Source organism: Hibiscus syriacus, unplaced genomic scaffold, assembly GCF_006381635.1.
Source record: "Hibiscus syriacus cultivar Baekdansim isolate YM2019G1 unplaced genomic scaffold, ASM638163v2 tig00110472_pilon, whole genome shotgun sequence".
NCBI lineage: Eukaryota > Viridiplantae > Streptophyta > Magnoliopsida > Malvales > Malvaceae > Hibiscus > Hibiscus syriacus.
The window spans coordinates 1,694,962-1,708,528 of record NW_024062752.1 but is presented as its reverse complement, the minus strand read 5'-3'; the positions used below and the strand labels follow the sequence as shown (position 1 = coordinate 1,708,528).

At 33.2% G+C, this 13,567-nt stretch overlaps 2 protein-coding genes and 1 long non-coding RNA gene across 3 annotated transcripts; all 3 read right to left on the bottom strand.

Annotated features, from left to right (window-relative positions):
- Positions 1-275: 275 nt before the first annotated feature.
- On the bottom strand, positions 276-2,610 carry LOC120127751. The gene is made up of 2 exons (XM_039145589.1): positions 1,952-2,610; positions 276-360 (listed from the first exon to the last, which is right to left on the bottom strand). The coding sequence occupies exons 1-2, from the start codon at positions 2,608-2,610 to the stop codon at positions 276-278; spliced, it is 744 nt and encodes a 247-aa protein (XP_039001520.1).
- A 106-nt stretch (positions 2,611-2,716) lies between these two features.
- LOC120127947 lies at positions 2,717-3,053 on the bottom strand. The gene is made up of 3 exons (XR_005516582.1): positions 2,988-3,053; positions 2,862-2,927; positions 2,717-2,781 (listed from the first exon to the last, which is right to left on the bottom strand). It is a non-coding gene; the product is annotated as an uncharacterized LOC120127947 (long non-coding RNA).
- A 1-nt stretch (position 3,054) lies between these two features.
- On the bottom strand, positions 3,055-3,819 carry LOC120127946. The gene is made up of 2 exons (XM_039145751.1): positions 3,495-3,819; positions 3,055-3,389 (listed from the first exon to the last, which is right to left on the bottom strand). Exons 1-2 carry the CDS (start codon positions 3,801-3,803, stop codon positions 3,117-3,119), a joined length of 582 nt encoding a protein of 193 aa, XP_039001682.1. The 5' UTR covers positions 3,804-3,819; the 3' UTR covers positions 3,055-3,116.
- Positions 3,820-13,567: the final 9,748 nt, after the last annotated feature.

Genomic DNA, 13,567 nt, shown 5'->3' with positions numbered 1-13,567 from the left:
TGGATTTTTGTATTTGGGTTGGACCGGTTTGAGTACGCTTCTACTCATAAACACACTCAAACTCGTACTAAAAGATTTGTTTTTATCCTCGTTTTCTTTCCTAGTCTTTTAACTTGTATTTTCTTTGGATAATACAAGGGTCCCTCCTGTCTAATCCAATGTTGCTCTAAATCTCTATAACCACCTACTTGCGTGATCAAAACAATAATCGACTCTGCCCTCTATATATGCTTTACATTTTTCTCATTCAAATTTTAAAGCAAACCGAGCAATGGCTAGTAATACCAAGACCACCGCGGAGTACGTTCTGTTGCGACTACCTTTGATACTCCTCCCAAGGGTTCTGTAGATGCATCACGGCTGCCGGAAGGGAAGAAAACAGACAAGACCAAGATGATGAAGAAGAAGAGAAGGTGTTTGTGTATGTGTTTCTCTAACATACAGTTGGAGAACGAGGAAGACAAGTCAAAAACGATGTCGTTTTTGAAGAGTGAGGAAAGCAACCTTGCCATGGTGATGTGTTTTTCCAACTTTCATGTCGGTCCTGATGTTACAGAAGTCCCTAAAATGCCAGCCAAGTGATGTTTAGCATCGATGAATTACTTTAAGGTAGCAGATCATATATGAATAAATAAACAAATAAATAAAAGTATCATGTATGAATAAATAAACAAATAAATAAAAGTAGCTTTAAAATAGTCTCAAATGTATAAATAATTGATATTTGAATATCTCAAAAATAAATAAAAATTAGCATCATGGCGTCTGGAGATTTGTGTGTTGTGAAGAAATATATATATAAAAAAATAATCGATGAAATTTGCTATTGAACTATTTAATTTTACTGAATTTTGCCACCAACTTTGATTTCTTAATTAGATTTTACCATAAATGTTGACTGTAATGATTTGAAAATAGAATTTAACAAGAAAAATATCCTTTACACATTTTGTTTTAATAATTAACTCAAGTTAATTTATAAAATATTAAAACTTAATGAGTTAAAGTGTTGTTTGATAAATTAAAATTTTAAATATTAAAATTTAAGTTATAAATTATATTTGATATATAACTTAATTTTAAGTATTATAGAATAATTTGATAGTTTAATAAAATTTGTTATCATTAAGTATTAAAGCAAAATTTAATTAGTGGTAAAATTATTTTTATTTGAAAAATAGAATGATAAATATGGATTAAAATAATGTAGTCGTCACCAATTTAACAAAGAAAATATTAGATCTTTTAAGTAAGATTAAGATTTAAATTTTAATATTTTAAATGAAAAATAGATTAAAAAATATTATCCTTATAATAAATTCATGTCATCTATAATCTAAATTAATCAATAAATTATAGATATATAGGTACACCATCTAAATGTTTGAATCCTTGCACACTTACGGTCGAATCATAAACACTTGCATCATATCTTTTTGACTCAGTCTCATGATGGTGCATGTGATATTTTTCAATTAAGTTTACAATTTTTTTACTCTTATTTAGAAAAGCTATTAAAAATAAATATAGTTAATTAATATTTTTTAATAATTAATTAAAATTATTAATAAGTCATATAAAATAATTTACTAATATATGATTCTTTAACGATTAATTAAAATATATAATTTGCATCGACTTTGCCTCTATTTAAGCTGTTATATATTCTGCCCATGGTTGCTAAGTGATAATGGGTTACATTGAAAATAATAACCTCAAAAACATTGTTACCGTGCCCCCTCAGAAGCCGGAAGTTAGACTCGCTCCGGCGATTCAAGGCCCGATCCCACATCAACGACGGCTTCATATCAGGAGACAAAAGACTAATCCAGGGTTAATCGTGTATTGTATTCATTCGTGTTTGTATTGTAATAAATTTGTATTTTTGAGGCCGGGATGATTGTATGTACGGATGTTTTAGAATTATAGTAAGTACTTAATTTGTGCACACCTTGTTGTATCAAGGCTCTGAAACATACCCGAACCGACAAACTTGCCATTAAAATCATCAGCAACATCAATGTAAACCTTGGATTGTTTATAAATCTTTGCAAGCTCTTGTTTCTTAGAGCTCAAGTCATCCTCCAACATTGAGATCTTCATAATCAAATCCTTCACCTTTCGGCGTTCCATTTGACCGATGTAAGCTCGGGCAATTTTCTTCAAATGTTCTAATGCGAAATCGACTTCAAAATTGATACGTAAAGCATCTTTGATCGCATCCCTCCACTTCAATATTATATGCTCGGTGACTTCCTCGATTCGCAAATCATTCATCTCTTTGACACAAGCACAAAACAAAATGTACACCGTCTCGGTAATGATCGGGTTCATCTTACTTGCCACGGAAATATCGCCGTAAGCATCGATGATTCTCTCGAGGGTGGGGATCAGAGAGTGTGGGTAACTATATTTTCCCAGTTTTAAGCGATCCCCATCTAGGCCACTGAAGTCTGCAAACTTCACATTGCTCTCTTCATCAGCTCCGATCTTCGTAAGTAGGTCGTTAACTGGCGTTTCATCATCGCAGTATGTTCTAGATTTGGGTTTTTCGGGATTCGGAACCTCGTTTACCGGCATCATCTCTATCAGATTTTGTAACTCATTCATGTTCTCACCAAGGAGCTGAAAACACTACCAAACTTTGAATTCTAAGCCCAAAAACAGATGAAATTAAACATGAATTTTGGATTGAACAAAAGTACTCACATCTCTAAGAGGAAATGCTTTAACCGCAGCGTTCGTTCTTGGATTGACTGCAGCAAGCTCCATTGACAAGAACTGCAACTGTAACATCCGGCAATGTCTCAGAACGTAAAACGAATACAGTTATATGTAAACATAAATGCAAGTATCCGTACCTCGACCTGGCGTTGTAACGATTGAATGTAACTAAAGATCTCATCAAGCAAAACAGCTCCCTGACCCTGAGTCAAAAAGTGGTTTAAAATGTCATATATAGTGTAATTATGTTTTCATTGGTATACCTTATTGCAACCAGGGATCAATTCCTTAAGAATCTTGGTACTTTCACTTATTTGTTCTCTCATGGCCTGCCCATAATATAGTTCAGATCAGTGGAAACATATGCAAAGCCTGCAACTATGTCTACTGTATCAAATTACCTTGTGATGATCAGTGGCCTGAGCTCTTCGTGCTCGCAAATGTACCGAATCCTGTGCAGGTGGCTCTGGTGGTTTAACATTCCGCATCAGGGGCTGTCCCGAACTTGAACTTGGTTCTGCTTCAGCTTTAGAAACATCATTCTCATCTCTACCATTGCAGAGCAGCGAATCGAGCAGCGATTTTAACAGTGTATTCTCAGCAATCAACCGTTCATTTTCCACTTTCAAGTGTCTGTTCTCCGTGGTCAATTCATCTGCTGTTATCTGCACTCGGAGAAACAATCATTAAGCTTTTTTTAGCAATCGTATTTGTATTATTTTTCGATGCCATATCGGATTTTAATGAGAAAGAAAGCTATGTATGTTTACCTTGCGCTTTTGCCTATACCTGTAATCACTTAGTCTTTTCTTCTCTCTTTTCTGAGCTAGTGTAAGTTTCGGTCTTTCGCCTTGGGATTTCGTGTGGTATGAACATTCGGATATTTCTACTTGATTCAACTGATCTTGATCTGTTACAGACTCAGGGACTCCACCATTTATAGCAGAGTCCTCAGTTTTATGATCCTCCACTAAGCCGACCAGCTCCATCCATTGATCGTCTGCTTCGCCCCACGAATGATCATCTGGTTTCTTCAAAGTGAAAAATGAACAAGACCCATCTGATGAATAACCCCCCATGTTTACCAGATGCACAATTTTCTTGATGAACTTGCCCGGAAATGATGTTTTATTGTTCGTATTTAATGGGACATTGTTCGGGGAAAACAAGGTTTGTGTTGCTTTTTCCGATTACATCTTTCCTTGAGACCATCGTTCCAAAACTTGTCACCTTTTGGAAACATTCCTGTAAGAAAGTGAATTAAACACTAACTTTACGTCTCCCTGCAGCCTTGTCACTACCGACGACTGGTATTTTTCTGCAGTAAGTGTTAAGAATATTATCTATATTATCATTCTTCTAAAGATAAAATTTTATTTATCGATGATACTTTATCTCATATCTTTTCTTATATTTACATCATCTTATATTCGTCTTCAATAGTTATTCGCTGAGTCAATCATACCACGTACATGCAGATTGTTTAGTCTAAAATATTTACACAAGAGTTATTGGATAAAAATTGAGATCATCCGAAACTGATTAATAGAAAAGGAGGCAATCAACACTGATTTATTTTTTCATTCGATGCCATTTGTTTTTTTCCCCTTATTTTTTTTCTTTTCAATTTTGAATAAGAATCTTTATCCTTGTGACACTTTTCTCTACTCTTGCAATACGTTTTGTAACATCCTAAATCCGATTGAGCCTAAAGTGCTATATTGGGCTGCCGATGCAACCACTAAATTTCAAAATCATTTTTGTTTTCATTTAAAACGACATAAATTCGTTTAAAGACGTCTACAACCGTTATAAAATAATTTTACAAACCGGATCTCCGTGACACATAATTTATATCAACATAATATAACTAAGAGTTTACAAATTTAAATATAATAATAAGGGTCCTATGAATATATATGTCCTCTAAAAATAACAATACAATACTCTAAAAGTGATGCTCGAAATCCTACTGTGATGGTACTCCTCGAACGGCTCAAACTGCTAACATGGGAACGAAAAACATCCGAAAGTTGAGCTTACAACGCTCGACAGTATAATCACTAATCTAGAGCAGTATTATGAGTCTCATAAACATAAGCATGCTAGTAGATATGGTAATAAACAATAGGTATATGTATGATCATAATAAAGCGTTAGCTACTTAAGATTCAACCGTTCTACTACTATAACCTGAGTCACACGCTTCCGTTAATCATCTGCTAAGGGCCTAGCCATGAGTTTGCATGTATCTAGTCTCTAACCACAATACCATACCACTATGTATCATCAAATGCAACACACACAAATGTCATACAAACACAGTGTTAGTACCCTGTCTCACATAGCTGTCAGATACTAATCACAAATGGGAACCTGATATCACATAAGCATTGGTAAAATTCCTACCAACATACTAAATGATCTCATGATCATCGCATAGCCTTCAGGTAGATTATGGAGGGGAACTCGATCTCACATAATCGTCAAGCCAAACATTATGGATATTCATTAATCAAACAACAATTCAGTCACATATACATAAAAAAGGTGTCGCAGGCCACTCACATCAATCAATGTCACGCAAGGAAAAACAATGTAGCTCAACCACTCACTATCATAGCACAACATAAGTAGGTGAGATCGTCCTCTCACTTGCTATCATCTCCCTCGATCTCTCACCTAAAATGTTATGCAAGGATTTATTAATCTTTCCACATTTATTAGTTCGTTAGACCATTATAGTATGGTCATTTAAAACCCAAGGACGTTTTGATTATTTTTTCCTCTAAAGGTGTCTTTAGCGTTTTACGTTCTTACGACGATTACTACTACCTCCACTCATTTGGTGTATTATTTATTAGCTCGGTACTCGAATCTGGTTCATTATTTGTTAACGACTCTCTAATCGCTCTCAACAAATTGCCCTTCGATTCACCCTTGAATTGGAGGGGTAACTTGCGTGTCTTTGATTTATCGGTGTTCACATGGTACACGACTCCTTTATCACATTATTCGCATGGTACGCCATCTCGTTTACAAGCATATCCTTCGCAACGATCCGTCATTCACAATCATTCGTTATGTATCCTTTTAAGAGTATTTTTAAAGTTTCTAACCCATAAGGGTATTTGGGTAATTTATGCCAAAAAAGGGTATTCTGGTCATTTATCACTCTCAAGGGTATTTGTAGTCCTTTAACAACCTTCGACATTGATCTCAAGTCTTTGGTATGTATATCATACCTATTAGTATGTATACCAAACTTTCGGTATGGATACTAAGTCTCCAATATGGATACCAGTTCATCTGGTATGGAATCAGTCTTCTAGTACCGATACCAAGAATCCAGTATGGATACCAACCTTCTAGTATCGATACTGAACTAAATTACCAATATTGATACTAGTTCATCCGGTATGGATATCATGGCCTAGAAAATCTAGTTTTCACCTAGGATATGAACAATATCAATACTACAACCCAGAAAACTCATCATAAGACTCGAGAATTACTTAAAAATCCTTTCAAACACTCTAGTTTAATCCCAAGTCGTGCTCTAAAGCTTAAGGAAGTATTTAATGTCATCTAGTACTATAAAAACACTAGCTTTTCAACAAAAACGTAATATAAGGCATAAATCAAGCAAAAATTCAAATATGCTTGAACTCTCAAATCTCAACAAAATATCATGATTATGTAAGTCACAACATCACAAAATATTACTTTTTATATCATATTATATAAAAAAAAATTAAACATATCGTCCAATAAAAAATGGGTATATACAATTTACTTTACTTTTTATGTCAGTCCTTCCTGCAAATGCGAAATGCAAAATTCAAACAGTGTCGATGTACACTTAAATTCTTCCATTTATAAGGATGTACACTTAAAATATATGTGTTATATCTAAAACAACAACAACATAAAGTTGCTACAAAGGACTAAAGTATCTCACAAAAAAAAATCAGTCTAGTAAACCTCAATCTATACAAAGCTTAGAATATACACTATCAATCTTATCAAACTTTCTTCAATAGAGTTTACATCTAACTATTTTCTTTATAGCATTTATAACATCAAGCTTCTCACTAACAAGACCACCAAAAAATCTCTTGTTTCTCTTCTTCCAAATGCAGTAAAATTAATGCTAATTTGAGCAAAAGAACAAGGAGTGACTCACCTTTCAAATAGGTGACAGTCCATTCCAACTCTTGCTCCCAAATAAGCATCGCCTGATTCAAACCACGTAGATCTAGAATATGCCTCCGAACCCCAATCAAGAATGGACACTCAAAGAATAAATGGTCCCTAGACCCCTCAACCTCCCCACACAACACACACAATCCATCAGTTAATAAAGATTGATTAATCCAACTCTCATTCTAACATATTTCATTCATTAAGTTTACTTGTATGACCAGAATACAAAAAGTCTACTGTATCGATGCGATTTTGAACATTATATTTTAAACTCGATTGAGTATATATAATATATTGATTTAATTGAGACAAGTATCATAGCCTAGAGCTCATCCCCACATCACTTGGCAATCAAGATAGACTATGCATCAATATGATACTTAAAGTCAGGAGGAGGCTCTAATAGAACCAAATCATAATAAAAAAAGTATATGAATCGAAATTTAATTATGTTAAACCATCATGAATAAAATATCAGATGTAGTAGTGTATCTGAATTAATTGATAGATTGAAATCTTGTAGTAAAAATTCTCTAACGGGATAAGAGTAAAACAAGTTAACATGTTTTTTTAGACCAGTACCTCTTTATATAAACTGAATATTAAATCAAATTATAATTGTTTATAGTTATGTCCCTCATCGAGTTATAAATACAACTTATGGTATCTATACTTTTATTTCTACGACACTTTAATACCTATGACACGTGTACATAATTGGTCACTTAATTTTATATTATATTTTATAATAACATCATACATTACACATATGTGTCTACAATTACGAATTTTAATTCAACATCTTTATACACTAAAAGATGCTGAATATTAAATTGTATATGTAAGGGTCAAAACATGGATTTTATAATAACATCATGTATTACACGTATGTGTCTATAATTACGAATTTTAATTCAACATCTTTATACACTAAAAGATGTTGAATATTGAATTGTATATGTAAGGGTAAACCTCTCGGAAAATAATACCTAGTTCAAATTATGTCATGTGAGACATTTTGCAAAAGGTGAGACCTTCATTTTATCCTTATAAATTATGGAGCCAAGAGAAGATTTTGATCAACCTCTGGTGAAAACAAGCCAAAATTCAATTGGTCTTTTCTGGCCATAGTCGTAGGATCTCTGGAGACAATATTTCACTAAAGTTGTGCATTTCAAGAACCAAAAATCCAGTTTACCAAAGCAAGGCATACATTCTAGTACAAAGGAAAACTAATCATTTCCGTGCTAGAAATATTTAGTTTTAATCAATCTTAGGCCATTCAGTCTCTTTTATTCAGTTTCTTTATGCCAAAATTAGCATGTTTAACAATGTCGAATCGATGGCTAAAGAGGTAAATTATATTGATTAAAAAAAAGCTTAGCTATTGTTTTTTTAATCCATCCGCTCAAAATGGTGGTTGTGATAATTTTCAATAACAATTTCACGAGCTGTAACATCCTGAACTTAGTAATTCCTCAATGAATAACAATTAACAATGACCTCAAGTTATCTCAAAAGAACCTAAAATGACAAACAAAAATGGATAGATCGTGAATTAATAATTTATATTAAAAAAAACACACATATAAATTAAACACTAACCTTGAAAAAAGCTATGTCCTTCTAAAATAGTGAAAGAAAAGCACTTTCAGTCTACCTGGACATCTAAAAATCGAATGACTTTCCCCTCTTTTTCATAGGACCCGGTAGACAGTGATGAATAAGAAACAGAAGTTTGTGCCTTGTCTTCTTCATGGGAGATGGATGTTTATCCCTTGCCTCACTCCTTACCAACGATCAAATAGAATGCCCTTTTGATCCTTTCGTTTCAGCAGTTGCTAAGAAAAAAGTTTTTTTTTTTAAAATTATGGCCAAACTATTCCATTAATCATTGAACTTTAGTTTGTGTACTGGTTTAATGAACTTTTGTCACTCGATCGTTTAATTATATGACATGGTAATTTTTCCTATTTTTTTGTAAAAGTTTTATCAACTCTTTCGATCGTCATTTCCGATTAATTGTTGTCCATCATCGATCCTTATATGTAACAAGATCAATATTAAAATATTCATATTTTGGTCCTCTTTCTTTCCCTCGAATTATTTTTCACAAACCCAAACCAAATTGATGAGAATTATCTAAAGATTTAATGATTGTCATTTAATAAGATTAATTTCAAGGTATGTTGTTCATCATCTAGAAAAATGCTTCCCATTATTTGACTTTTTTAACAAACCTCTCAAATCCGATGAAGTTTTCAAAACTCAATAGATGATTTTTTTTATATAATTTTACAAGTTTTAAAGAGATTTTGAAAAAATCTATATCAATAAAATGGTATAGGATAATGAGATGTGTTCACCAATGTCTATGGTAGCTACAAAAGGCACCAGATAATAGCAATTCTCGACTATAATTGAAAAAACCCCCTAATTTTCATGAAGAAATTGATGTGGAATACAAACTCATTTTTTAGTTTCCATATTAGCACTACCTTAACACCAAACCACCACATGATCCGATTGTTAATAATTTAATGGTTCAATTTTTTAATTGAATTTGAAATTAAAGTTTTATGTTTAAATTAAAGCATTTTTAAAGTTTAATGATAAAATTGATACAAAATCTAAAATCCAATATTTAAATTGAAATATTTTAAAATTTAATGATTAAGTTGATGTACAATCTAAAGTTCAAATTTATTTGATGTGGTTTACCCATATAATTATTACGAGAAGTCAACGGCAATTAACAAGGAAAATGAAATGGAAAAAAAAATGTAATGGAAGCTTAAGAAATACACGTGCCAAAAACGTAGTGGAGGGGGGTACATTAGAGGGAACAAGGTTGGGGCAGTGGATTTTATTCGTTAATAAGCGTATCGAGATATCGATGAGAGATTCGGAACAGATCGATTGAAAGTTAAACGAAGAAATGCATGAGCAGAAAACATAGCTAACATTCATAAACTCGAATGAAATTAGGAGTACATGAAATCCATCAAAACCAAACACAACAGGAAAGCTTTACAGATTTATGAACACGATTCGCAGCAGCCGCTGGAGCATAGTCATCTTCACCGTCAACATCGTCATCACCATCACCATCAACGAAACGACGACAACAGCTTATCGAGTTCATTTGCACAACATGTCTAAAACCCTTTGTTCCAACCCACGGTGAAGCCAAAAACTTTGATCCTCTTTTGAGCTGCAATAGTGTATTTCGGAGCACCATCGACACCATTTCTTTCAACTCGAAAGATGATTTTATCACCTGGACTCAGACCTTTTCTTCGAACATAGTCTCACCATTCTCCCTGAAAAACAGGCTTGGCGTAACCATTCTTGTTTCTTCTAAAAACCCAAACTCCCAAAAGCCGCCGGCAAACGTGGACCGGAAAAGTCAAGGTGTATCCCCCTTCGTGAGCTGTTAGATGCCTGACGAAGTAACTCGGAATTGCCACTTGCTTCTTGACATCTACCTCGGTTAGGTATTTCTCAAAGTAGGGCGCCATAGCTGAAAAAGAGACCACTAACAAGAGATGAACTTAAGCACTTTGGTTTAATACAACAAACATTATATAGATGGCGAAAAACTTAGCGATCGGTCATGCTTAGTGATGATCGACAATGGGGCTTGCATGCAACGACGCGGTGGACATCACACTGTGGGGAGTGTAGTTTTCATCGTACACTAATCGCTATAAAATTACAAAAGCATGTATTTCTGCTGCTCCCGTGATGTTGTCCGTGTGTTATGAAAAAAATTATTGGCTGAAATAGAATATCACCGAAATTATTTTATAGTCTAATGTGAATGCTACAATACCTGTTGGAAGTCGCTAGGAATATAGTGCGTCTTCGGAAAGTCGCCGGAAACACAGTGAGTCTTCGAAAAATCGCCGGGAAGACAGTGTGTCTTCAACTTTGTTCAAGCTTCCCCGTTGCGTCTTCAACTTCATTAAACGACATAAAAACTGGAAGACGTATTGTGTTCCCAACGTATTCTCTGGAAGACATACTATATTTCCGACGATACTCCGATTACTATAGAATTTATACCATCTCGAAAAATAATTCCGACGATACCCTAATTCAGCCAATATTTTTTTTAAGAACCCTACCACAACAAATCAGCCTATTTGCGCATTTAAAAATTATACGGATGCCATTGTTGAAATCAATGATGTGTTAAAATCACGATAAAGTACATCATTAGTCACCCACTTATTATTATTTTTCTATTTTAAATATCATTTTTTTTTTATAAAATCATCACTAACATTAACATTACGTTTTTTTCTCTACTTCAACCATTTTTCGTTAAGTTTCCGATTACTATAGCATTTATACCATCTCGAAAAATAATTCCGACGATACCCTAATTCAGCCAATATTTTTTTTAAGAACCCTACCACAACAAAGCCTATTTGCGCATTAAAAATTATACGGATGCCATTGTTGAAATCAATGATGTGTTAAAATCACGATAAAGTACATCATTAGTCACCCACTTATTATTATTTTCTATTTTAAATATCAATTTTTTTTTTTATAAAATCATCACTAACATTACGTTTTTTTTTCTCTACTTCAACCATTTTTCGTTAAGTTTCGGAGACAATATAGTATGAAACAAGAAGAGCTTACGATTCTTACTGTTCTCTGGTTTTATTATTGTTCCTCGTGCACATTATTAGCAATTGGTTTGTTGTCAGTGGTGAATCCAGAAAAGTTTTATAGGCTGAGCTAATATAAACATAATAAAAATTTTATTTAAACAATTCACATATATTTCAATTTAAAATGTAATAATATATATATGGATTAAATCTAAAATATATTAATGGACCAATATAATTTTCTTAACATTATTCATGCATATATTTTTTATTTAGGGTAAACTTAGTACCCACCTATTATTTAATTTATGTTTTGATCACTCAACTATATTATTCAAAATCTGACATAACTTACATTTAGGTTCTGTTTTGTTCATCTACCGTTAAAAAATTAACGTTGATGGTAACATGACATCTTTTTAATTATTTTTCAATCTTGACGTGGTATTATCTTATGGTGACATGTCAATGTCACTGCCAATTTTTTAAAGACGAGTGACCAAAACAGAACTAAAACGTAACATTAAATGTGATTTAAAATAAATAACACTTCAGTTAACAAAACATAAACTAAATAATAAGTGTGACTAAATGAGCAATTTACCATTTTTAGGCATGGAGTGGGCCATGGCCTAGGTAGGCCTAGGCCTAAATACGCTCCTATTTGTTGTTGTTGTTGTGTTCAGCTTATTTATGTTTATTTTTTTCCTCTTAAGTTTTAAGTTTTACTTTTATTAATATGATGTTGCACACATGATTTTAGTGGATAAATCTCTTAACGAAAATTTTATGTATGCATAAGATCTCGAATTCTAGATCTTCTTAAATGATAGTTATTATTATAATATTTTTCTTTTAAAATTGTATTCTATCCGATCTATAAGAATTTCTCCCGAAGTAATTATCATGATCAATAGTATTTTTTTATCAAAATGGTGAGAATATCTGTTAGGAGATAGTTAGTTGTTAATCAATTGTAATTTGGTTAATTAGTTAGCCTAGTTAGTTACAGCTATGAGCATGTATATAACACATTGTTGATACATTATGATAAGTATTTTTCTAAATTTACTTTCTCTATTAGTTTAACAAGGCATAAAGAGGTTTCTTTCTTAAACAATTCATCTAATTTGGGCCTAAGGTGTGGGCTTTGAAGCCTAACGAGAAAGGAGTAAAACGAGAATTATTTTCTTCCTTTTTTTTTTATTTGTTTGTTTCTAGAGCTTCGTTTAAGATGTTGTCGTCTTCAACTACCGCGTCGTCGACCTCGATCTCTAATTCCGTTGATTTCTCTCATTCTATTTATTTGCATCCATCTGACACGTCGGGGGTGATATTGGTTTCGCACCAGCTAACTGGTTTGGAGAACTATAGTGTGTAGAGTCGATCTATGAAGATCGTTTTGATGGCGAAGAATAAGTTGGGCTTGGTTGGCGGTTATGTCGTCAGGGAGACTTCGATGATTCTCTTCAGTCAAAAAGGGATAGATGTAACGCCATAGTCCTCTTATGGATTTTGAATATTGTTAATAAGGAACTCTCAACATGGATATTTTTTTGCCTCTAGTGCTGCTCTCGTCTAGAAGGACTTGCAAGCTCGTTTTGTTAAGGGTGGATGGATCCAAGATTTATTTTCTTTATCGAGAGATTGCTACACTCTCTCAAGGAGAGTTGACTATATCAGGTTATTATACTTGACTCAAATTGCTTTGGGATGAATATGATACGTTTGTGACTTTTACTTCTTGTGAATGTGACATTTCGCAACAAAATCTTCAATATTTGATTTAGTTGGAACTTTTCCAATTCCTGATGGGGCTGAATGAGATGTTGCTGTTAGGAGTCAAATTTTGTTGAGTCAACCTCTTCCTTCTATTAATAAGGCATACTCAATGATTGTCCAAAAGGAATCACAACAGGTTCTTCTGCTTTGACTGGTGATTCTTCTATTTTCCTCTCAAATTTGATTGGTCCTTCATGTTATCATCGTTTATCTAAGACTTATGATCG